This window comes from Chiloscyllium plagiosum, unplaced genomic scaffold (genome assembly GCF_037043375.1).
Source record: "Chiloscyllium plagiosum isolate Xiang-an unplaced genomic scaffold, Cpla_swu_hap1 HiC_scaffold_10, whole genome shotgun sequence".
NCBI lineage: Eukaryota > Metazoa > Chordata > Chondrichthyes > Orectolobiformes > Hemiscylliidae > Chiloscyllium > Chiloscyllium plagiosum.
The window spans coordinates 70432527-70458201 of NW_028270148.1; the positions used below are offsets into that span (position 1 = coordinate 70432527).

At 43.4% G+C, this 25675-nt stretch overlaps 1 protein-coding gene across 3 annotated transcripts; it reads right to left on the bottom strand.

Moving 5' to 3' along the window:
- Positions 1 to 19730: 19730 nt before the first annotated feature.
- tbxtb (T-box transcription factor Tb) lies at positions 19731 to 25343 on the bottom strand. 3 transcript variants are annotated; one of them, XM_043696817.2, is made up of 8 exons: positions 25141 to 25343; positions 24501 to 24765; positions 23720 to 23854; positions 23372 to 23433; positions 23227 to 23288; positions 22947 to 23120; positions 21074 to 21206; positions 19731 to 19998 (listed from the first exon to the last, which is right to left on the bottom strand). In XM_043696817.2, exons 1-8 carry the CDS (start codon positions 25341 to 25343, stop codon positions 19731 to 19733), a joined length of 1302 nt encoding a protein of 433 aa, XP_043552752.1. The 3 variants fall into 3 exon arrangements, with proteins under 3 accessions (XP_043552752.1, XP_043552751.1, XP_087847099.1); XM_043696816.2 differs by having other exon boundaries at positions 22947 to 23123; XM_087990973.1 differs by lacking the exon at positions 22947 to 23120.
- Between the last annotated feature and the right edge of the window lie 332 nt (positions 25344 to 25675).

A 25675-nucleotide genomic window follows, 5' to 3' on the forward strand; every position in this document is an offset into this window, starting at 1 on the left:
AACTCGACAATATTTAAGTAATCAATTCCATAATTATACGCGCATGGTGAGAAACCATACCCTCAGAGAGTATCAGTGAGGAAATCATGAATGCCTGCAATGCCTGGTTTTATATCTATTTGAATCAGATACTGTGGTGCCATTATGATACTGCTGGTAGCCCTTCGCTGTGAGGGTGATTTGCTAGAACTGCCTAATTTGCAAATTCTTTCTGCATTATTCTTTCTGCATTGTTAAGTGCATCTTGTGAGTTGCTGTGTGACAGGGCACGAGCCTAAAAGGGAAAGGGAGAAGCTTCTTTTTTCAAAACTAAACAGTGTTTAAAAAAATGAATTTAAATTTCAAAACCATTGTCCAGAATAAACCTATACTTTGTGGTCCTTATGGAACTATGGACATGCAGATATCATAAGAACAGCCTTGTGATTCACAAATGCACACTCCGAAAAGAATGGCAAATTTCACTGCTGCCCATTTCTTTGCAGGGCTGTGTGAATAGTAAATATGGCATTCGAATATTCAATTGAGCATAGGCGACATGCTTGAATATTCAGTTTATTAGACTTGCTTGAGGGGTTAAGTCATTAATACAGCTGCAATATTGCTTTGCTTATTGCAGACTAAACTCTCTTTAATTAAAAAATGCCAACATTCCTCATGATGCCACATTGCACTGACAGAACTCTGGTGGTGATTTGGCAGAGCAGAGATCACAATCAGCTTGTAATTTTCCCTTGGAATGCTTTAGCATTCAATGACATGCTTTGATTGTTGTCTTGTAGCCTGACAGACTGTGCCTTAAAATCTGTAAGAATGAGGGCTGAATTTATTTTGGCGAAGTGTCCCTTTCAGCGAGTATCGGAGAGGGGTGCTCTCTATGCAAAGCCTCTTACCATACCTCACCAGACAAACTCATTAACTCCATCTCCATCTGTATGCTGCCTCTTTTGTATGATTCTAGCCCCATTCTACCAGTCGTTGTAGCTGGAACAACTTGCCACTGCTCAGATAGTCCTGAAATAGCCAGCAACACTGGTGCTGCAAGAATCTCATCCCAAGCTCCAAAACGTGGATGGAAATTGTGATATTTTGGTCTCAACATTGGATCTGACCCAGTTTTCCCCAATTTCTTGCCATAGCCCAGGTTATTCAAGGGCTGAGAAAGGTCTGCCTATTGATTCCTTGAAAGCATACCCATCTAATCTAGTGCAGGAATATCGGGTTATTCAACAACTTGTAATGCTGCATGTGAAAATTAAATAACTCCACATTTCGTAGACCTCACCAAGACCTTGGATCTCATTAGCAGGGAGAGATTTTTCAAACTGTTACAGAAATTAGGCTGCTCTCCTAAAATCCTAGGCATAATTTCTCCTTTCCACGTGAACTTGCTCAGTTACAATGCAGCAACATCAGATACACTTAAGATCAGCAATGGATAAACTAGGTTGCACTCTGGTGCCAATTCTCCTCCATGCTACTTTCATATGGTTTCAATGACTCAAGTCGGAGTGTCCACTTCTTCACAACCGTTTGGCAAGACTGCTCACTAAGACCAAAGTGCATGAAGTTCCAGTCTGTGAATTGCTGATGAAACTAACTTACAATCCCATACTGAAATTCACTTTTACTGCATTATAAATCAGATTTTTTTTTTACTTTGTTCATTCATTGAATGTGATCATATCTGGCAAGTCCAGTATTTGCTGTCCATTTCTAATTGCTCTGGAGAGAAGTGGAGAGTCATTTCAATGGGTCTGGAGTCAACTGTATGCATGGAAGGTAAAGGTGGCAGTTTTCTTCCCTAAGGGCATCGGCCAAAGCCAATATTTTACATCAATGGACTGTTATTTTCATGGTCAGAATTATTGATATTAGCTTTCAATTCCAGATTTATTAATTAAATTAAGGATAAACAAGAAGGAACAGGAGGTGGTGTAGTTCTGATATTTAAGGATAACATCAGGGCGGTGGTGAGAAATGATATAGATTCAATGGAGAAAAAGGTTGAATCAATATGGGTGGAACTAAGAAAAAGTAAGGGGAACAAGTAAGCACAGTCTATAGGTCACTAAATGACAACATCACGGTGGGAAGAGCAATAAACAAATAAATAACTGATGCATGTATAAAGTTAGGGACCCTCTCAGAAGAAGTGATCACAGTACGATTGAATTTAAAATACAGATGGAAAGTGATAAGGTAAAATCCATTACCAGTATCTTATGCTTAAAGTGGATTATAATGGGATGAGGGAAGAGTTGACTAGGGTAGACTGGGAACAAAGACTTTATGGTGAGACAATTGAGGAGCAGGGGAGGATTTTCAAAACACATTTTCACAGTGCTCAGCAGAAATATATTCCAGTGAAAAGGAAAGACTGTAGGAAAAGGAATAATCAGCCACAGATAACTAAGGAAATAAAGGAGGATATCAAATTGAAAACTAATGCATACAAAGTATCAAAAATTAGCGAGAAGCTAGGGGATTGGGAACTCTTTAAAGGTCAACAGAAAGCCATTGAAAAGCTATAAAGAAAGGTAAGATGGATTATGAGAATAAGCCAGCTTAGAAAATCAAAATAGCAAAAGTTTCTACAAATAAATAATTCAAAAATTAGTGGCTAAGGTCCTTTAGAGATTCAGCAGGGGGATTTAATAACAGGAAATGAGGAAATGGTTGAGGCATTGAATATAGCTATTTTGTGCCGGTCTTTGAAGAGGAAGACACAAATTACTTGCAAATAATTGGTGACAAGGAGGCTATGACAGGTGAAGACCTAGAAATTATTATTATCACTAAAGAGGTAGTGTTGGGTAAGCTAATGGGGCTAAAGGTAGAGAAGTCTCCTGGCCATGATGGAATGCATCCCAGGGGTCTAAGAAATATTGCAGGGAAATAGCAAACCCGCTCATGTAAACTTATCAAGTTTCACTGGACTCTGGGTGGTTCTGGCAGATTGGAAAACAGCAAATGTGACACCACTTTAAAAAAGAAGGTAGACAAAAGCCGGGTAACCATAGGCCCCTTAGCTTAACTTCTGCAGCGGAGAGAATGTTTGAATCTATAATCAAGGAAGAAATAAAGAGGCAGCTAGAGATGCTGCACAAAAGGCTGCTGCATAAATCAAAGGTGCATGGCATTATAGATATCTATTAGGATGGTTAGAAGATTGGTTAACTTAGAGAAAGCAAAGAGTAGGGATAAATGGGTATTTTTCCGTTTGGTGATCAGTGGCTATTGGTGTGCCTCAGGGATCAGTTTTGGAACCACAATTGTTTGCAATTTACATAAATGATTTAGAATTAGGGACCATGTATAGCATGTCAAAGTTCATTGATGACACTAAAATAAGTGGTAGATCAAAGTGTGCAGAAGACACTGAAAGTTTGCAGAGGGATATAAATAAGTGAAATAAGTGGGTAAGGGTCTAGCAGATAGAGTACAATGTCGGTAAATGTGAAGTCATCCATTTTGGTAAGAATAACAGCAAAATGGAGAACGTGAGGATTGCAGATGTTGGAGAGTCACAGTCAAAAGGTGTGGTGCTGGAAAGGCACAGCAGGTCAAGCAGCATCCAAGGAGCAGGAGAGTTGAGGTTTTGGGCATAAGTTCTTCATTAGGAATGTGGAGGGGGAAAGGGTCTGAGAGATAAATAGAGGAGTGGGGCTGGGGGGAAGGTAGCTGGGAATGGTGGATGCAGGTGGGGGGTAGGTTATGGGGGTTGGAACAGATAGGTGGGAAAGAAGATAGACAGGTAGGACAGGTCAAGAGGGCAGGGCCGAGTTATTGGAGGGTTGGATCTGGGATGAGGTGAGGTAAGAGAGAATTGGAAACTGGTGAAGTCGAACGTTGATGCTGTGTGGTTGGAGGGTCTTGAGGCAGAAGATGAGGCATTCTTCCTCCAGTTGGTGAGTGGCTTGGATTTGGTGGTGGAGGAGGCCTAGGACTTGCATGTGACACCTTTCCTTGCCACCGCACATGGTGTAAGACCTGCGCCCACACCTTTCCCGTCACCTCTCTCCAAGGTCCTAAAAGATCATTTCAACTCCAGTAGAAATTTTCCTGCACATCCACCCACTTCATCTACTGCGTCCATTGCTCTCCCCAGTGAGGAGACAGAATGCCAACTCGTGGAGTGGTTCATGGAATATCTCTAAGACACACACATCAAACAAGCCCACCATCCTGTGGCCAACCACTTCAATTCTTCCTCTCACCTCCCCAAGGAAATGCTAGTAATGGGCCTCTTCCACCGCCAAATCAAAGCCACTCGCCAACTGGAGGAAAAATGCCTTATTTTCCAACTTGGGACCCTCCAACCGTACAGCATCAATATTGACTTAACTAGTTTCTAAATCTCCTCTCCCCCCACCTCATTCCAGATCCAACTCTTCAATTCAGCACTGCCCTCTTGATCTGTCCTACCTGTCCATCTTCCTTCCCATCTATCTGCTCCACTCTCCCCACCAACATTTCACAATTACCTCCCACCTTTATCCACCTATCACCTCCCACCTACCTCCATTACCAGCCCCACCCTCACCCCTCTGTTTATCTCTCAGCCCTCTTCCCCTTCCACTTGCCTGATGAAGGGCATATGCCCCGAAATGTCGACTCTCCTGCTCCTCGGATGCTGCCTGTCCTGCTGTGCTTTTCCAGTGCCATACTTCTCAACTGTAACAGCAAAATGGGCTATTATTTAAATTAGTTTTTAAAATTGCAGCATGCTGCTATACAGAGGGACCTGGGTGTCCTTGTGCATGAATCACAAAATATTTGTTGAGAGGTGCAGCAGGTAATTAATAAGGCAAATGGAATATTGTCCTTCATTGCTAGAGGGGAGGAGTTTAAAGACAGTTACGGTGCAACTGTGCAGGGTGCTGGTGAGGCCACATTTGGACTACTGTGTACAGCTATGGTCTACTTACTTGAGAAAGGATGTACTGGGATTAGAGGAGGTGCAGAGGAAGTTCACTAGGTTGATTCCTGGTTTGAGAGGGTTGGCTTATGAGGAGACATTAAGTAGACTGGGAGTATATTCTTTGGAATTTAAAAGAAAGAAGGAAGAGTCTTATAAAAATATGTAAAGTTATGAAGGGAATAGATAGGTTCGAAGCAGGGAGGTTGTTTCCACTGGCAGGTCAAAGGGAACCAGGCAGCATAGTCTCAAAACAAGGGAGAGCTGATTTAGGGCTGAGTTGAAGAGGAGCTTCTTCACCCAAAGGGTTGTGAATCTGTGGAATTCTCTGCGCAGTGAAGCATTTGAGACTACCCAATGAAAGATAGATAGATTTTTGAACAGTAAAGAAATTAAGGGTTATGATGAGCAGGTGGATAAGTGGAGCTGAGTTCATGAAAAGACCAGCCATGATCTTATTAAATGGTGGAGTGGGCTCAATAAGCCAGATGGCCTACTCCTGTTCCTAGTTCTTGTGTTCTTAAGTCAGTTAAAATTCTGGCTGTTGCTATGGTGAGAATTGAACTTGTGCCATTCCTGAAGAAGGGCTTATGCCCAAAACGTCAATTCTCCTGCTCCTTGGATGCTGCCTGACCTGCTGCGCTTTTCCAGCAACACATTTTCAGCTCCCAGAGCTTTAGCCCAGACTCGGGATTACTAGAATTAGAATTAGAATTAGGATTTATTGTCATGTGTTCTCAAGTACAGAAATACAGGAGTCCAATGAAAAGTGTACAAAATCACCATTCTCCAGCGCCATCTTAGGAACAAAACAAAATTTAAAAAAACAACCATCTTAGATGCAAAAACCAAAATAACCGTCTCAGATACAAAAACCAGAACTAAAAAAAAAATCAAATGCAGAAATGCAAAATAAAGATCACAGAAAAAAGACTGAAGCATCCAGATCTAAAGGTATTATCCCTGTAAGGTAGGTGGGCCTCTTTCCCCGAAGCCTCAAGTCTCAATGCTGCTGTCGCCGCTGGCCCCTGGACCTCACTCCAGCAGACTGTTGGAACTCACTCCCGCAGACCCTCGGGACTCGCTCGCACCGGCCCTTGGAACTCGCTCCCACAGACCCTCGGAACTCACTCCACAGGCCGTCAGAACTCACTCCCATGGGCCCTTGGAATTCACTCCACAGGTCCTCGAAACTCACTCCCTCAGGCCCTCCAAACTCACTCTCGCAGGCCCTCAGAATTCACTCCCACATGCCCTCAAAACTCATTCTCACAGGCCCTCGGAACTCACTCCCACAGGCCCTTGGAATCCACTCCTACAGGCCCTCGGAACTCACTCCCACAGGCCCTTGGAATTCACTCCTACAGGCCCTCGGAACTCACTCCCACAGGCCCTTGGAATTCACTCCTACAGGCCCTTGGAACTCACTCCCTCAGGCCCTCGAAACTCGCTCTCACAAGCCCTCAGAATTCACTCCCACAGGCCCTTGGAATTCACTCCTACAGGCCCTCGGAACTCACTCCCACAGGCCCTTGGAATTCACTCCTACAGGCCCTCGGAACTCACTCCCTCAGGCCCTTGGAATTCACTCCACAGGCCCTCGGAACTCACTCCCTCAGGCCCTCGAAACTCGCTCTCACACGCCCTCAGAATTCACTCCCACAGGCCCTCGAAACTCACTCTCACAGGCCCTCGGAACTCACTCCACAGGCCCTCAGAACTCACTCCCACAGGCCCTTGGAATTCACTCCCACAGGCCCTCGAAACTCGCTCTCACAGGCCCTCAGAACTCACTCCCTCAGGCCCTCGAAACTCACTCTCACGGGCTCTTGCAACTCGCTCCCACAGACCCTCGGAACTCACTCCCACAGGCCCTTGGAATTCACTCCCACAGGCACTCGGAATTCACTCCCACAGCCTTTGGAACTCGCTCTCACAGGCCTTCGGAACCCACTTCCACAGGCCCTCAAAACTCACTCTCACAGGCCCTCAGAACTCACTCCCACAGGCCCTTGGCCCTCACTCCTGCAGGCCTTGGACCTCACTCCCACAAGGTCTCAGAACTCTGCTCCCACAGGCTCTCAGCATTCACTCCTCAACCACTGCCAAATCCTGGAACATGCCATCCCCCAGCTCATTGCTGCCATTTTGTTCCTGATCTCGCTGATGCCCTGCCAAAGATTCCACAAAAGGCAAAAATTGAAAGAGCAAAAGTAAAAGCAAAAAGAGAGAGAAAGAAAAGTATACAGAAACAGATGAGTCCTCAAATGCTGCGCTACTGTTCTGCTGCCATTTAGTTTCCAGGTTCAGCAAGACCAGAAATAATACCATTATATCATAGAATCCTTGACCCGCAAGGAATTTAGATAGACCTGCGGGTTTCCTCCCACAGGTCAAAGGATGTGTAGGGTAGGTGGATTGACCATGTTAAATTGCCGACAGTATCCAGGGATATGCAGGCTAGGTGGATCAGCCATGGGAAGTGCAGCATTACAGGGATAGGGAAGGGGGTGGGTCTTGGTGGGATGTTCTTTGGAAGTTCGGTGTGGACTCGATAGGCCAAATACTGAAAATGTGTTGCTGGAAAAGTGCAGCAGGTCAGGCAGCATCCAAGGAGCAGGAGAATCGATGTTTCGGGCATGAGCAAGGGCTCATGCTCGAAACGTCGATTCTCCTGCTCCTAAGATGCTGCCTGACCTGCTGCGCTTTTCCAGCATCAAATTTTCAGCTCTGATCTCCAGCATCTGCAGTCCTCACTTTCTCGATAGGCCAAATTGCCTGCTTTCACACCGTAAGGATTCTATGGCTCTACACATTCACATAGGAATATGATTGGGTCATTCAACATGTTGGGCCTCCTCTGCCATTTAATATGGTCATGGCTGATGGATTATGAATTCCCCATAATCCTTGATGTCATTCATAAACAAATATTTATCAGCTTTGTTCTAGAGTGCACAACCAGGAGAAACATTTTACCTGTATCTACTCTGCTTTAAGTATTTTGCAGGTTACAATGAGATCCTTCTTATTATTCAAAACTCTTGAAAACACAGAACCATTTGAGCCAATCTCTCTTCATAGGGTAGTCCCACCATCCTGCAAACAAGTCGGGTGAACCTTTGTTGTATTCCTACTTATGGCAATAATATCTTGCCTGAGGTGAGGAGACCAAAACCGCAAATGGTATTTGAGGTGCAGTCTAATCAGACTCCTATACTGTTGAAACAATACTTCACTACTCTTGTACTCAAACTCTCTTGCCCTAAAAGCTGACATTCAATTAACCTTCTCAATAGCTTGCTGCACATGCATGTTAGCCTTGACTGAAGCCTCTAAATGCTTACGGTTTTGTCTGCTGTTTGCAGTCACAACTTGCTCAATCACACTTTCAAAAGAACGTATAGGGTTCACCCTGAACCCAAAAAGAGGTATGCTTTTCAGAAGTGGCAGAGATCAACTGGACTGCTTGTTTTTAGCAAGTTTCCATCTAATTGAACCAGGTAAAAGAAGTATCTTGCCAAGTCAACCATGTTCAAAACAGTTCCAACAGGGTTTATAACAAAGCAAATAGTTATCACTCTCCATCATGGACTTTCAATGACAGCTTATAAAGAAACCAATCCCGGGATTTCTACAAAACTTGAAATAAATCCATTTTCCAAAATCCTTCAAAACTTAGGTCCTGTAAATAATAATAAATATAAGCATTTTCATAACATTTGCCAATTTAAAATTGAGAACAACTATGCACTAACAACAAACTGGGCCAAAATATAAAACTCCATGTATGTCAGGCTTGTGTTCTCAGCACCTTGTTTTATGGTAGCAAAACATGGACAGTCCATATAAACTGAGTAAAGCTGCTAAAAGTACTTTCAGCTTTGCTCCTCAGACAAATTTGGGATAATTCCTGGCTGAACATATTGTTGAACACAAAGGAAACCAGCATAGACCAGGCCTACTTGCCCTCTTGAGTCTTCAGTAACTCTGCCGGCTGTGTCATTTGAACTGAACAGCCACATTCCCGAAGGTCTGTGATGAGCTTTCTCTCAGTGTGAGACAAATCAGGTCTCCACATTGACAGGGATCAGATGACAAGGCGTACAAAGTTATTGATGCTGGCTGGAGTGACTCAAAGCGACCACTTAGGAAAGGCATGGAAAAAAAAACAGAAGGTGGCAGAAAAGAGAAGCTGGTGGAAGGAGAAAGCATTGGCTCATTCTGGCCCAACTCTAAGCATCTCTGCCAGCCACAGAAGGGATTGCCAATCAAGAGTCAACAACAACAGATGATGTTTAATCCAGAGGTAATATGCACGATAGGCATACTTTCTGCTTTTGTCCATTTAATTTTTGTTTGCTTGTTGAGTATAGTTTTCTGGGCAATTGCATCCATGATTGCTAATTCTAAGAAACTTCATTAATGGGTGGACCTTAACATAAGTGGCAGCAGAAACTTGGTCCAGTTCCATTCTCACCTGAAAGCCGCACAGCACAATCCATGAAGACTACATGATGTTGACAAGGAGCAGTGCTCTCAGAAACTTTTCCCCGTGGCTAAGAAGAGAGTCTGGATAAGCTTGGGTTGTTTTCTTTTCTTTGCAACGGAGAAGGTTGAGTGTGGACCTGATAGAGGTGTATGTGATTATGAGGGGTGTGGATAGGATGGATAGAAAGCAGTTGTTTCTCTTAGTTAGATGGTCAATAACAAGGAGGTGTAATTTTAAGGTAAAAGGCAGAAAGCTTAGAGGAACTTGAGGAAAAGATTTTTCACCCACAGGATGGTGTATGTATGGAATGCACTACCTGGGAGGGTAGTTGAGGTGAGTAACCTCACAATCTTTAAAATGCATTTGAATGAGCACTTGAAATGTCATAACATTCAAAGCATTGGCCCAGTGCTAGAAGGTGGGATTTAGGGTAGCTTAGGCAGTACAGACTTAATGGGCTGAAGGGCTTCATCTGTACTGTAGGATTCTATGATTCCAGGTCATAATAGCCAACTAAGATCCCTCTGCCTTCTTAGTCTCCAAACAGACTGACTTCTTTATTACATGAAGTTCTCTTGGCCACAGCTGATTATTCACACCTCTTGAAAATATCTCATGGCATGAAACATCATCTAGGATCCATCTGCAGAGAGCATCATAGCCTGACCCAATGCTATTCCCATCCATCACTTCCCACACTGGGGAAATTCCAACTAGAGCTATTGTGGAACAATCCCATGGCAGAAGGGTTGAGGAAATTTCCCTTCCTAGTTCAAGCATTCTGATGCAACCATAGCTCCTGTATTACAAGAGGGGCAATCATAAATGGAAAGTTGAGCAAAGTAATGGACAATCCTGTGATTTAGAGGTACAGATCATAAAGCAATCCATGCAACAAACATTTGGGCAGGCTACATGCCCTGTTTCCCTCATGTAGTAGTGACTGTGCCTCTATTCACTTTGTTGAGACAGGCTAATTCAACTCGATTGGGGGTGAAACCTGGTCTGCATGGCTCAGAGGTAATTGAGATGACAATAAGGTACATTTGGAAATGAGGGTATACAGTCTGCGACACAAGGCTCTGCCCACCCCTGCTCCCCACAATCCCCACCTTGGGAAGATCGAAGTGATCATTACTCACTTTGTCTCCATAGTTAGAGCTTAGACAAAACTGGATGAGCAAACTACCAGAGGACTACCAATGCATCTGATCCTCTTGGTCCCTTAGGAAGTATAAAGAAATGAGGACTTGTATTTTATGTTAACAGGTTTTCTAGCAAAGAAGCTGTGAAGTTAATATTGAAATGATATTTTCCCATCCAACTAAGACTTGCAATTATTTATTTTTTTCAGCAACTGTATGAGAACAAATTAATATAATATATAAATATTTTTAAGAAGTGTTGATTTGATTGATTAGAGTCAAAGACATGAATTTGTTTAATCACAGGTAATTGTGGAAAAGTGCAAGACTTTTTTTTGGAGATGTCGTGGTTGTTGTCTGAGTGTGAATTAAATTCTGCCTGAGGATGCTCAATAAAGGTTAATCACTTGATATTTTCTGGCAGTAAAGGGCCTGGATGGGACTGGGGTCTGCTTTTTTCTCATTGGTATTACTGGGCATTCAAACAAGCGTGAGGATAGCTGCCATTCCTCACCTAAGTAGCAGAATTTGCTCATAAGGCAAAGTACACAGAAGAGGGAATGCTGACAGCCAGGCAGTGATTGAAATGCTTAACCCTTTCAGGGTGAAAGTGAGGACAGCAGATGCTGGAGATCAGAGTCAAAACTAAAGTGGTGCTGGAAAAGCACGGCAGGTCAGGCAGCATCTGAAAAGCAGGAAAATTGACGTTTCGGGCAAAAGCCCTTCATCAGGAATCAGCTTTTGCCCGAAACGTCAATTTTCCTGCTTTTCAGATGCTGCCTGACCTGCTGTGCTTTTCCAGCACCACTCTAATCTTAACCCTTTCAGCTGTCCACTTCCTTCTGGTGCTAAAAACAATATGCCCACCATTGTTATTACCTGGAAAAACTGAAGGTGTTTTTAATTTTGGGAGAGGGCAGTGAATGATCTGTGATAATCAAAGATGGATGTCATTGCTGAAACAGTAAACTTTTTTGTACAATTTTAGCATTAATCATTTGTCTGCCTTCTATAGCACAGTTAGAGGTGCCATCAAATTCTCTTTTATTCTCTAGAATTCTCCCTTTTCCATAGCTCTTTTTTCAGGCTTATGGCAATTGTCACATTGTCATATTGAAGTGCATCAGCCAAGTACCCTCACTTACCCACAATGGCATCCAGCTGGGTTTTGAGCCAATGTGTAACTAAACTTGCTCTGCACATAATAGGGATAAATAAAGACTTATATTTATATACTACCTTTCACAACCTCTGGATATTTCAAAGCACTTTACAGCCTGTGAACTATGATTTGAAGCCATGATGCAGAGGAGCTGGTGTTGGATAGGGGTGGACAAAGCTAAAAATCATGCAACACCAGGTTATAGTCCAACAGGTTTATTTGGAAGCACTAGCTTTCAGAGTGCCGCTCCTTCATTGGAAGCTAGTGCTTCCAAATAAACCAGTTGGGCTATAAACTGGTGTTGTGTGATTTTTAACTATGGTTGGAAGTATAGTTGATATTGTAATATGACAATGACCGAAGATTCAGGTATTTTACAAATGCTGACTGAAGGAGGTATATTGGACAGCACACTTGAAATACCACCCCCCCTGCTCTTCATTAATAGAGTGTCATTGGATATGTTATGTTCATCTGAGAGGGCGTTTATCTAACATATCATCAAAACAATGGTGCCCCTGACAGTGCAGCATCCCTCAGTACTGCAATGGGAATGTTTGTTTAGATTTCAGTGTTTAAATGTTTGTAGATGAACTTCCAAAGGGATTTTTACTCTGCATCTCTCTGTGTACGTGCAGATGGTCCAAGATTCCTATTATACGGAGATACTTAATCCAGTTGGTGGAGTCAATGTTTTCTACACCCTTGATGAATAAGAAAAACCTGAAAAATGATTTCTACCCTGATTATGATGCAGACCCCCAACACCCCCAGTCCACACTGGAGATGTGCGTCAAGGCAAGAAGAAACATTCCACACACCCTTTGCCTAGAGCAAAATTCATCCAAAAATTCTGTTCCATTTTTATCCTGGAACATCTAGTGATATCCAGCAGGTACATGTGCAATAATGAGTTGTGTTGCAATGCACCCTTCTATACTAGTGGAAGAGAGAGGCTTCAGAAGATCTAAAGAGAACTTTAGTGCATATTGAAAGTAAAAGGCAGCACAGATGAGATCAGTGGCTTGTTTGTTTGCTTGTGAATTGAAATGTTATTAGAAGATGCTGCCAGCTGAGTTAATATTTACTCAGAATCGCCAATGCTGTACAGTGCCAGCCACTGTGAGTTTACAGCAATCTTCTTCTCATGGTTTTCTGGGGGAAATTGGCGCTTCAATTCAAAGGGCACCTTTCCTTGATCTTGTGCAATTTACATTATTGATTGGATGTGTGTGAAGATAACACAATTATCAACTTGAGCCCAGGAGACCATTGCTTTCGTGAAGAGCGTTGAACATTTGCTTTCAGCGACATTGCAGCTTGGATGACTAAAGCTGCACTGTCCGTGGGGCTCTGCTGCGGGCTGTGAGCCTGATGCTGTTGTGGCTGAGCTCGGTTACCTCGGGGCAGAGATATTGCAGGTTGCATCGCTGTGAGTTTGGGGGTAATGTTTGACAGCACACATTGCTTTTCTTGCCTACTTGCTTCTCGCCCTCAGGTTGAGGCCGGAGAGACCTGGGACTCTGGTGTAAAAATTATGCGAATCCAATTCTTGAAATGTGCCTAAGAGAGCCTACTAGCAACTCGTAAGACCCCTGATCCCATTGCTCACTGAATCAGTGAATCTCCCCTATGGGAGAGGAAAGAGTGCTTTTCAAACTGACCGACTAGGAAACAGGCTTACTGTTTTTGGAGCGCTAGGTCAAACAATATTCAGTTTTGCAATAGGGAGAAACAGCATTCCCAAAGCTATAGCCAATCAATCATCCCGGCTCCCTAACCCATTAGAGAGAAAGTGAGGGCTGCAGATGCTGGAGATCAGAGCTGAGAATGTGTTGCTGGAAAAGCGCAGCAGGTCAGGCAGCATCCAAGGAACAGGAGAATCGCCGTTTCGGGCATTAGCCTGAAGAAGGGCTTATGCCCGAAACGTCGATTCTCCTGTTCCTTGGATGCTGCCTGACCTGTTGCGCTTTTCCAGCAACACATCCCTAACCCATTACCAGAGATCTTTAATTTCTAACTGTTGCATCTTATAAACAAATGTATTTTACTGGTGCACTACAATCTTGAGAAGGCTTTTGAATATTGTATTAACACCTGGCATCGACATGTCTCTTGGTGTAGGTGAAAGTGAGGAAATTGCCCAAAACATCGATCCTCCTGCTCCAAAGATGCTGCCAGACCTGCTGTGCTTTTCCAGCACCACACTCTCAACTCTAATCTCCAGCATCTGCAGTTTCGGGCAAAATTGCCCAAAACCCCGATCCTTCTGCTCCTCAGATGCTGCTTGACCTGTTGTTCTTTTCCAGCACCACGACTCATATGTAGGTAAAAAGGTCAACTTCTAAATGTTTACACTTTCCAAACCCACGACCTTTCCCACCTAGAAGGCCAAGAGCAGCAGATACATGGGAACACCACTACCTGCAAGTTCCCCTCCAAGTGGGACCCCATCCGGACCTAGAGATATGTCACCATTCCCTAAGTCAAAATCCTGGAACTCCCCTTGTCTTGGCACTGCGGGTGCACCAGCGGCACACTAATTACAACAGTTCAAGAAAGCTCGTCACTACCTTCTCCTGAGCATTAGAGATGGGCAATAAATGATGGCCTTGCTAGCAGCACCTAGCCCATGAATAATAAAAGTCCTGAATATGTCAAAATATGTCTCCACACACCGGGGATGGAGCCAGTGCGAGAATAATTTAGGATCTGGCGCTGGTTCGGATGAGATGATTTCAGCATTTCAAAGGACTGCAATTCCGTTTGAAATGCTGAGGACATTTACACGACATAACTAGCGAGGAAGGCGCGGCGTGGGCATAACATGCACTGGAGAAAGGGTGCAGGAGCTCACCTCTATAGAAATGGTCTGAACTAGGGGCGTTAGAGAAATTATTAGAATTAAAATAGTAATTAACTTATTAGACATTACAGAAATTGCAAACTCAATCCATTAATTGTTCTTTCTCTTTGTGAATATAATCCGACCGTTCTATTGGTTTTATGCAGCCTTTAAAAAGTTCCTTGCTCATCGTACTATCCACCTTATACGTAAAACAAAAAAAAAATGTTGTGGAGATGACAGAAACATTTATTTCCATCCTCCCTTTTTAAAGAAACATCGCGTGAATATATGAAATCTGCGCCCTCTTCCTATCAACTCAAAGATCTGTGGAAACAATTTGTCAAAATTTATTTCTGAAAATCTTGAAAAAAAGATTCGGTGAGGTGCCCATTAACTCCTTCAGCTGTAGTGCTTTGACCAGCAGGGTCCTGGTTGTCACTATGCCTGTCGAGAGGAAGATATATGTACTATCGGAATGGGGGGAAAGTTGTACCAGAGAACAAACGCTCCAGATGTGGTAAACACCATCAGTGTACATTTCGTGCCAGCTGCCTTGTTTACAAAAAAACTTAACTGACCCCAGAATCTTATAGCAGGCGTTAAGGAAGAAATTAAAACAAATCCCCAATTAAAATTAGTTTTATTCTCTTCCATTGTTCACAACGTGTTGATCACAAGAAGTGCGGAATGATTGCAACAACTGAAAATGCAAAGGCATTCAGCAAGGCAGGAGCAATAGTGTAGATTTGGTGACTGCCTACCTAAGTATCCAACGATTCTCAAGTATTATTCTCCCACAGATTCCCAGTACTTGCAGTATCTTTAATGAGCTTGCGTTTCACATTGCAAGTTTAATCCTGGTCGGAGCGGTTTAGTTTTGCAATTGTTTTTATCCCAGTTCGTCCAGGCACACCTGACAGGGAATGCATTTTGTAAACGCTGGCTCCATTGCAATCATCCGGCGTGGAACATACTGTGTAGGGACAAGTTGAATTTTCTTGCAACTAGTGTCATATTCAAGTGGATTTTTTTTTTAACAAACACTATGAATAAAGGAAGTTTTGGAGTGAATAAGACTGTCACTCACTGAAGAAAGATTTACTCCATCCCATGGTCAGGTGGGACTCTCAAACAATAACCACTTGCCCGTAATACTTTATAAAAAGTTGCAGACAGCGTTTACATAGTGGCAGAAAGAAATAAACCGACCGGTCTTGTCAAAAAGAGGGGATCTGTAACAGTTGTTGCACGTAAGAGCGTTTAAGGAGGGAGTTAGAGAAAGCAGGGCCTAGTTAACCAACCTTTGAATTGACACGAGAAAACTTTCATTGAGGTAAATACGCAGGATAGAATCTTCATATTTTAGTTCATATTTCTATTTCCAAGAATTATAACAGTGCAAACGGAGAACTCGAACCGTATAGACGTATAAAAGTAAATTGATTGCAATGTGTGGGATCTTAGAGCTGGAATCCAGCGGACAACTAAAGGGGTTGATTATGCATTTGCTATAAGCGGTTTAAAACACTGGGCGAGGTTTCAACGTAACCACAGCATGGCTGACCAGTTCGAAATCTGTAAAACCAGTCAATAATACTCTTCGGAAAACTACAACATTTTATTTAACTCCGTGAAGATTCACATTGCCCGTGACTTGAGTATTTCCGATGTTGTGTATGTTGTCAGCAGCAATAAGTTCTCGAGAGTGCGCTGCAGTGAACTAGCCTGTGGCCAGAAACCAATCGCTTCAAGCGCGTATTTGAATTCAGCGGTACTTAATTTAAAATGGGATAATTAATCCGAGCACCCAATTTCTAGAAGTTATTTAAGTATGAGATACCCAAGTTTAATTTAAATCAGTGTGGCTCGTCACTTTTAAATATTTGTGAAGCTGTTTAGTGTTCAGCCAATTCCTGTCAACTATGCTCAGGGACTATCTTACACTTCATCCTGATGTGCATTATTTATACTAGTGGCTCACACCATCTTTTCCATTGACAGCTTTGCTGTTTGAAAGCTTGGCTGCTCTTTTTGTTTTGTAAATAGTGTAGCTTCCCTCCCTGTCTACTGGCTCCCGCCGCACTGAGTTCCATTCCACCTTAGTCTTTCTCACGTCGAAATCTGTGCAGCTTTTATTGTTCCTGTGCAGGCAATAAAAAAAACGGAAATGATGCCCATAAACAAACGCGGCAAGACAACCATTGCATCCAGTTCCCCTCAAAGTCCAATCATGCCGTGACTCGGGATTTTTGATGTATTCATTTGGTTTTGCTGGGCTCGAACTTAAAAGTCGTTAAAAATAAGTCCTCAAAATCCTTTTTCGCTGTCAATCTCGACATATTTTTAGGCTCTTCGCAAAAATACGCCACCAAACATTTCCACTGTGACTCACGCAGTTGACCAGCTATGTTTGGGAGTCGGTTATGATTAGAACTATGTTCAAATGGAGCGCTGGTGCAAGTTGGAGACCAGTCTGGGCGGGAAGTGACAGAGGCGAGACTGGTGTTGAAAGCAGCAGGGGTTGCATCGTTGCGCCCCGGGCTGTTTGTTCTCTGTAGTCTCAGATGTTGGGACTGACAGTTCCCGTGGCTCGTTTGGAGCAGCAAAAGAGTGCGATCCCACTGAATGTTTGTTTTGCGTGTTTAACAATGACATTCTCTTCATGAATACTGCCTTTGTGCTCTTTTACTGCATCTGTCGCTCATTGGGAGAGGAGTTGGTGCTGCAAAGAAACGAAAACTGGGCCACTTCACCCAGATCTCCAGCACGGGGATTAGTATTGTTAGGAAGAGAAATATACTACTTGTCATAAAAGACTGGATAAGAGAAATCGTCCATTTATTCATTGGAAACGTGAGTTGGAGCTTTGTTATAAGGGCCCTAGCCAATTTCGATTAAACGTTTTGTACTGAACAATGAACTCAGTGGAAGTCCTCCAATGGGACTGAGGGGAGCGGTCCCCCACCAAGTTTGGAATAACGAGACTGGATGTGGTCTCCACTGCAGAGAGGAATTTACAGCAACCCTTATCATACACCAATTTCTTCCCGCAAGGAACATCACTTCCCACGCCATCCCCACATGGCCAGGCATGTCCTGCCCGTGAGAGATGTTCAAATGCTACTTCTGATTTTAAAATGACACAAGTCTTGGTGTGGGGGCCGGGCGTTGGGAGGAGGGTGGGGTGGGGATCTGGGGCATACACGCTTGGAAATCCTCAAAAAGGACCAGAGAATATATATCACTTTCTGGAAGAAATATTCCCTAAAACGTATCTACCTTTACGGAAACTGGATGAAAGGATCGAGTCAATTTGCAGAGTTGTAAAACAAGGGTAAATTGCAGAGCTTAATTCGCACGCAGGTATTTTCCAAACTGGTTTGAATATAACCGCATTAATGAGAATCGCTAATTATTTGGATAGCAATCGGTCAGTGTTGGGTAGCCCAAGTGTTTATAAAAGGCTGTGGTAAGATATGCTTCAACATCAGCTCGCACTCCCCCTCCCCCACTCCCTCCCTCCCATATTACAGCCAGAGAGAGTCTCGCCTCAGTCTGTTAATATATACCTCCCCGCCCCCTACCCCCCACACTTTGGTATCTTACTGTCCTTAAATGTTTTATTGATCAAATGCTTCGTCATAAAAGATTCCTTTCATTGCCCGTAAGATTATCGGCCGGAGTAAATCCACACCGCAAATCACTTTTCTGTTACAATGTTTAATGTGTGTTTTCCCCTCCAACGCTGCTTTCCTTCAATGCATTTTCAAGACTACGGCCAGAGAAGAAAACAATAGAATTTCTGGCGACGCAGCCTTGTAAGACTTAACACGATCGGTAACATTAAAGGTAAATGACTCTGAGGTGAAATGACGTGATCAAAGGCATGCAATATTCGCTCAGCTGGATAGACTGTAGTCAAGATAACTGCTGGGGAGAAAATTCCAAACAGCAATTTCACTGCAAAACTGAAATCACAACCTTGCAAACGACCAAGTGTATCCTCTCTTTATTTTCCGGTTGGCGAATTATCTTTTTTGCGAGTTTTAAATACAATTCAAATGGTCGGGGTTTGCAGGGAAATTAAGTGTCATTTTACTTGCCACCTGCCGATTATAACATTCTCATCCCCAGAAGGAAAATGGTGATCAGAATTTTGCACGGTTTGGATCAGGTGGCTGCAACTCTGAGATATCAGAGTTACACATCCCGTCTCGGGACACCTAGCTTAAAAGGCCACTTTCAGCTGGAGAGCTCCGTCTAAAGTGGGTTTTTTTTTTAAAAAGTCAGCTATATTTTCAACTAATGGGCAGGAAAAATATTTCTCAGGGTAAAGCACGTTAAGTAGTGAATTATTTGTAAAATCAGGTCTGGTTAGAATGATCAGTTTCGCTCCATCTCTGGAGGAACTGGGTTTGGCAACGAGTTTCTTTCTTTGCAGGTGCTTAAGTCGGTGCAGTATACTCTTAAATGTTTTAATTTTGGAGCGGAGGAGACGCAGGATTGTATTTTTGTCATTGGGACTTTCTGTCATTTTAAAAGAGACTGCTTCTCTTATTATGCATATACGAATTCCAGAGAGGTCAATGATAAATGACAAACAGTGTGCTACATGGGGAGGCATTAATTACATATACGCTCCACTAACGTTTTTATTTACATCGTTTTTGGACAGGTCACTGCTGTCGCACAAAGCAGAGGTCCCAACATTATTACTGCGACGGAGATTAGATTGTTAAGTCATGGAATACATCTTCCTCGACTTAGTTCATATTTGGTTTATCTTCTCAAGACCTGGTGCCAGTTTATGTTTTCTATACAATAATTATTTTACAATAATGGATTGTTTTCTCTAAATTATCATTAATAGGAACATCATAAAAAACAGAACCATTCTGGTTGAAGTATTTGATCATGCCATTTTCAAAATCCCAGGCTGGTGGGACGTATGGGCGGAACACATCTTTGGTCATCAATACAGAAATCTTGCAAGCAATCTATCACAGAACCAAGTTCGTCTCTTCCTGCCATTCTTCTGGATTTCCCACGGAGTTGCAACATCAAGTCCAAAGGAAAAGGATGGGAAGGGTTGGGAAAACTCCCAAAGAAGTCCTTAAATTAAATTAAATGGCTTGAGAAAGGCGAGGTGAGTACAAGTGCTGTCACATGGATGGAGGAGTAACTGGTGTCCATGTGGAAGTTAGTCTGCTGTGCGCAGAGGCATCGTACTGGCTCTCAGACAGCTCGATTCCAGTGCCACTGTCATACAGGGGCGATCCTGACGAGGTGGCGCTCACTGAGTGAGCCAGAGACGGGTAATGAGCCGGGGAAGCCCGCAGGAACTGTGAACTCAGGCCGTTGGACATGCCCCCAGACTGGGACACTGGGGTAATGGTGCTGTTACTGACTGACCACAGACTCGGGTATTGGCTGCAACAAGAAAGAAAGAGCCATGAAAAGTTATGCAAAGTCACTAAAAATTCAAATACAGTCACATGGGGAGGGTGGGGGTATCGGGCTCATAAAGAATGGTAGATACCAGTAAATGGGATCAGTCATCATTGCAATGAGCTGGTCAAACGAAAATAACATTGCTAATCAACATATTAAAGACATGCTCTGCCCCCGTGGCATTCGCCAATTGGAGGACTACAATCATCTAACTGAGAAGAAATTACAATCTAGTTCCTCACTGCCGGACTGAAACTGCTGGACACTTCTCGGTGAAATCCAAGCTGGACGCTGGATATCAAGTGGAAGTGGTATCACGTCGGCTTTCAGACTCTCCCGCTGTAATGTCTCAAAACCCTTCTCTCTACCTCAGGAAGCTCCCGCTAGGATATTTAACTGCAGAAAGCCCTCCTTTATTAGCGAATGGCTGGGCTACATGATATTGTATTTTGTTTTTAAAGTACGTTAACAATGTATTCATTTTTTTAAAAATCAATTACTCGGACAGATATGCGTTGCTGACATTTACACCTGTCTGAGATTATAGTTGGAGGAATGTTTACTCTCTGACATTATGTCCACCTATCACTCCTTCCCTAATAGTTCCCACAACCACCTGATGAAGGAGCGGCGCTCCGAAAGCTAGTGCGTCCAATTAAACCTGTTGGACTATAACCTGGTGTTGTGGTTTTTAACTTTGTATACCCCAGTCCAACACCGGCATCTCCAAATCATGCCCAATGGTTGTGCGTTTATTAATGTATGTGTGAGTGCGTTGGGGGACATCGTCAATATGTGTGAAATGTAAATCAATCGAGCTGTTGAGATAAGTTGGCAGTTTAATTTCTATTTACTTTAGACAATAGGCTTGAAGTTTGGGTCAAGACAATGATTGGTAAACAAAATTAAAGTATTAGCGCTGTGGATTTGGTAATGGTGGAATTGCTAAACCTTTTCAGAGAAATAGAAGACATTCCTATTACAAAGGTACTTCTACCTCCGCCCTCCGAAATTGTGTTAAATCCACTAAGGTCATCCTGCGAATGTCTCTTACCTAGAGCTGGTGGCAGTGCCAGCATTGTGTGTCATGGGTAGCATGCTGGTATGCGTGGAGACTTGCAGACCCGACCAGTTGTCATGGTTAGGAAGCATGGAAAGGCAACCAGAAGAGCTGTCGGGATAGCCAGCTACAGGGAAACACCCAAAATAGCAACAAATTAGACCTGGTACAGGTGGCATAACTAATCACATAGTACAATGCAACAAGTCCGCATTCAATGATGTAATCTATAAGTGATGAAAGAGTGTGAAAAGTTCTCCTCCCACGGTAAAATTGATAGACTAAGTATTTTTATAAGCGTCTAATTTAATAACACCACGCCTTTCACAAATTCGCTTTTACAAAATAGCTGACATCTAGTTTGTGTCATACTGTTAACTATTCAACTAACACAACTAATTGAGTATTTCATCATTCCCTAACTAAATCAGTCATTGGGAAAGATTTTGAAGGTGGAAGTGGGATTTAAAGTTAAGTGATGGTGGTTATAACAGAATCATTATTTTTCCTACAATAAAGATACTGTGTAAAGATAACGGTCTATATCGGCAGCACTAAAACAATGGGACCAATGTTCACCCGCGCGGACAACCTCTTTCTCTGTCACAATCTTTCCTCATTTTGTACTGATGCTCCTTTATTGCGATTTTCTAGAACATTCCTCTCTTTCTGCTATATGCTCTTGCTTATAAGAGAGGTAGGCAGCTAGTGCAGGAGTCTTTTGTGGATATACCCATTTCAAACAGGTATTCTGAAAAAAAAAGTGGGCGGCACGGTGGCACAGTGGTTAGCACTGCTGCCTCACAGCCCAGAGACTCGGGTTCAATTCCCGCCTCAGGCAACTGACTGTGTGGAGTTTGCACGTTCTCCCCGTGTCTCCGTGGGTTTCCTCCCACAGTCCAAAGATGTGCAGGTCAGGTGAATTGGCCATGCTAAATTGCCCGTAGTGTTAGGTCAGGGGTAAATGTAGGGGTATGGGTGGGTTGCGCTTCGGCGGGTCGGTGTGGACATGTTGGGCCGAAGGGCCTGTTTCCACACTGTAATGTAATCTTCACTCTGTATCTTACGGTGTTGAAATTAAAAATCTATCATACACAAAACGATTATTGTAGTACACCAGCATTCCTCACTCCTTCAACTTGCAAAGGATCCTCACTTGTTTGAATTACCTCCCACCACCTCCGCATCCACAGCAACATAGCTTTCCAAATCTGTTTTTTTTAAAGTTTTTTTTTAATGGGATGTGTACGCCATTGGCAAAGCCAATATTTGTTGCCCAACCCTAATTTTCCTTGACTCAGGTATTTCTGAGTGTAGTTAAGAATCAACTACATTGTTGGGGCTTTTGAGTCATATATAGACCAGACCAGGTGAAGAGGGCAGATTACCTTCAGTAAAGGTCGGGAGTTTACAACAATGGTTGAAGGCGCCATGCTGACTGAGACCAGTTTAAATTCCAAATCTTTATTGATCAATGGAATTGACCTTCCAGGCGCTACCACCAATGTGTACCGGTATATCCGGCGCATTTTTTGGGTCATTGGATTATTAATATTACATCAATGAAGTGACATAACCTCCCTCAAAATGCCTGCAGTAGAGCAGATTAAAGCATCATATATTAGCCCAGACGCTTTAAGAATTCAAATTTAGGAGAGAACATATGGGCTAATTCGAATTTTATTCGACTATTCAAATACATCTAATGAAGGCTTGCCAGTGCATTAATATGACAAAAGAGACGAGTGCTTTTGATATCCAGAAGCAGATCAAACTCGAGAGTAACCGTTCTGTACCCTTTCATAAAGACCCTTTTATAGACGCTTAAAATGATATCGGGTATATGTTAGAGCAGTATTGCACTTACTCGGAGAGCTGTTCCTGTGCGTGTAAGGATTCGGGTATGGAGCAGAGCGCTGGTTCCTCAGACTGGAGTAACGCTCGCAACCGTGGGGCGTGGAGAGTGAGATTGGTCCACCAAATTGAGCGTGAGGGTTAGAAGGTGGACACAGGGTACCTGTGCTCGGCAGAAACCAGCTACCTACTGGCGAGGAGGAGAAATATACATGTCCAGTCAGCCACAACAAATCAGACGAGCTGCAGTACAAAGTGACTCTTCCCCCGTCCCCCCCCCAAAAAAAACTTACATTGGGAATATCCAGACTGTTGGCTGTCACTCACGTCATCCAGCATTTCCTTGTGATCGCTTCTGGACAAGAAAAACCCATTAAACACAGCGCACAGATTGGTCCTAGCTTAAAGTATTGCAATAGAATACTATCTTAGACTCACCTCTCTTTGGAGTCAAGGAAGGCCTTTGCAAACGGATTGTATTTAATTTTGAGAGCTGTGATCTGTGAAGAAGGGCGGGGGGGGGGGGGGGGGGATAAAACTTAAGATTCATCAGTATGCAGTTACTGGCGTGTCGCTACTCTTACCATAAATCATAGTCTTAGTACGAGCAAAATATGGTGCAGACAATCCAAAAATGACCTCAGATTTTAAGAATTGAATCTGCTCAGCAATGGTCAACGATTTCAAATGATGGCAATAAAACATTGCTGATCATTGGTGCTGATAACGCTAATTGTGGCTATACTGGACTTCTGGAAGTGCATAGGTTCTTTGGAAGGCGTTTACCTCTTCATTCTGATAGGCTGTCACAGCGATGAACTGAGTCTCAGGGAATGAGTGACTGCTGATCATTCTCTGAGTTCCTCCGACTCGCACGATGTGAATTCTGGGCTCGTATTTATGCAGAGAGTTCAACATAATCTGCAATTACAACAATTTAAAAAAATGTCCTTTAGGGGCTAGGTCCATTCTAATAAAACTTTTACAGGCTTGCAAGTTTCCTAGTCACTGCGCAACTAACTTTTTCACCGTTTGCATCGTTTAATTAAACCATATTTCACACGTGCGAAATTTTATACACCGTAGACGTTTAAACTAATAACGACATTCAATGATGCGTTGTCATCCCGGCTTTACACCACGTTCTATCATTTGTAATAGCTCGCTGTGGCTCATGTAATGTGCAAGAGGCCTGTTAACTCTCCAAAGTTGCCAACCGCTATATTTTGCAACTGTTACACCAGCAAAGAGAATCCCGGAACTCTGAGAAATCCAGAATCCTCTTTTCAATTATCAGTATTATTTGTTACAATACCTCGGAGTTAAATCGTTACCGTTTCCCAATTAACGACAAAACGTGCAAATCAGATGTCACATAATCTCACCAGCGCTGACATTTGAGAGCATCATGTGATAACTTTGTATCTTCCCTTTTTTTTAATTGCAAATGGCCCGGCTTACTTGTTAACTGCAATATGGGAAAGAATCTGAGTGCAGTTCAGACCTTCAGGCCTGGTGCACGGGTTACTTCAGCCAGTCAGGGATGTATTAAATCTACAAGATGTACCTGTCCGCCGCCGTTCAGTTTGTTGGTGAGTTTAACTTTACTGAAGGAGACGGGCGCTTTCATCCAGTGCGCCCCAAAGTTGGGAGAGTCGGGGTGGATGTAAACACAGCTGGGAGCCTGAGGCTCCGGTTTGCCACCGGGGACCCACTCCCCGTTCACATACTTCCAGCGGTGGTTGTCGGCGGCCACAAAGTCCAAGACAAACGAGTACATGGCGTTGGGATCTAGTCCTGACACGTTCACTTTCAACACAGGAAACATCCTCCTGAGAACAGGAAAGAAAGTAAAACGAGTGAGCAAGGAAGGGGGTGGGGTGGTGGTGCATTTTATCTATTGTCCCACGCTTCTGAGCAAGACAAGACCCTGAAGGATATGGCTTGTAGTCACACCCTCTGCTCACAATTGTTCTTGCAACATATGGAATTAAACCTTTCAATGGGACATAGAGGAGCAAATACAAATGCTGTCAGCTTTAAGTTGTGATGTTTTGCCCTGTTTCTAATTATGGAAAGTACAAGATGGGGTAGGCCGAGCTCTGTTTTCACGCCTTTCCTTTCCTAAATATTCTAAAAGCCGTGATGTACACAGTGAGAGGTCAGAGGGTAACTCTCCCAGCGGAGGCTGGCAGCCCTCACCCTACCTGCCGTTCTTTGTGACGATCATTTCGTTGGTCAGTTCCTTAAACTTCAGCCACAGATCCAAGTCTTCCAGGTTGACTTTCAGCTCTCTCTCAGTGGGGTCTCCCTTCTCACTCCCGGCCTGTAGCTCACTCTCCACTGCACTGAGGAGATGGTCCACGCGGTACTGGCCGCTCTTGCCACTCTCCGTTGCGCTGGAACTCATTTTCCGGATCCTGAGGAGACCCAGATACTTCTTCTTCTCCCAGTTTTTTCCTCCCGGGACTACGGGAAAGGGAGTGCTGTCTGCTCAATGTACTCCCCTCTCCCAGTCTCTCATTCTGAAACCTCTCATTCATCTTGATAAGTACCCCTCCATGGGGATGCTGACGTCAGCCAGCGGCTTGGCTGTATGCGGATTGGTTGGGGCCTGCTTTGATCTGAGCAATGCCGCGTGTGATTGGCGAGTGGCGGCCATATCAGTGAAACTGGGGAAAGCTTCTGAAGTTACAGCCAGATGTAATTACCACAAGTTAAATAGAGCTATTTCATGCAAAT

Excerpts from the sequence above, each read along its gene's own strand:
- tbxtb (XM_043696816.2), bottom strand. The coding sequence starts at position 25,343 with ATGAGTTCCAGCGCAACGGAGAGTGGCAAGAGCGGCCAGTACCGCGTG. Across the intron at positions 23,855-24,500 it reads AACTGAACGGCGGCGGACAG|ATTATGTTGAACTCTCTGCA; the intron begins GTACATCTTGTA and ends TTGTAATTGCAG. Across the intron at positions 21,207-22,946 it reads GCACAGGAACAGCTCTCCGA|CTGGCTATCCCGACAGCTCT; the intron begins GTAAGTGCAATA and ends GTTTCCCTGTAG.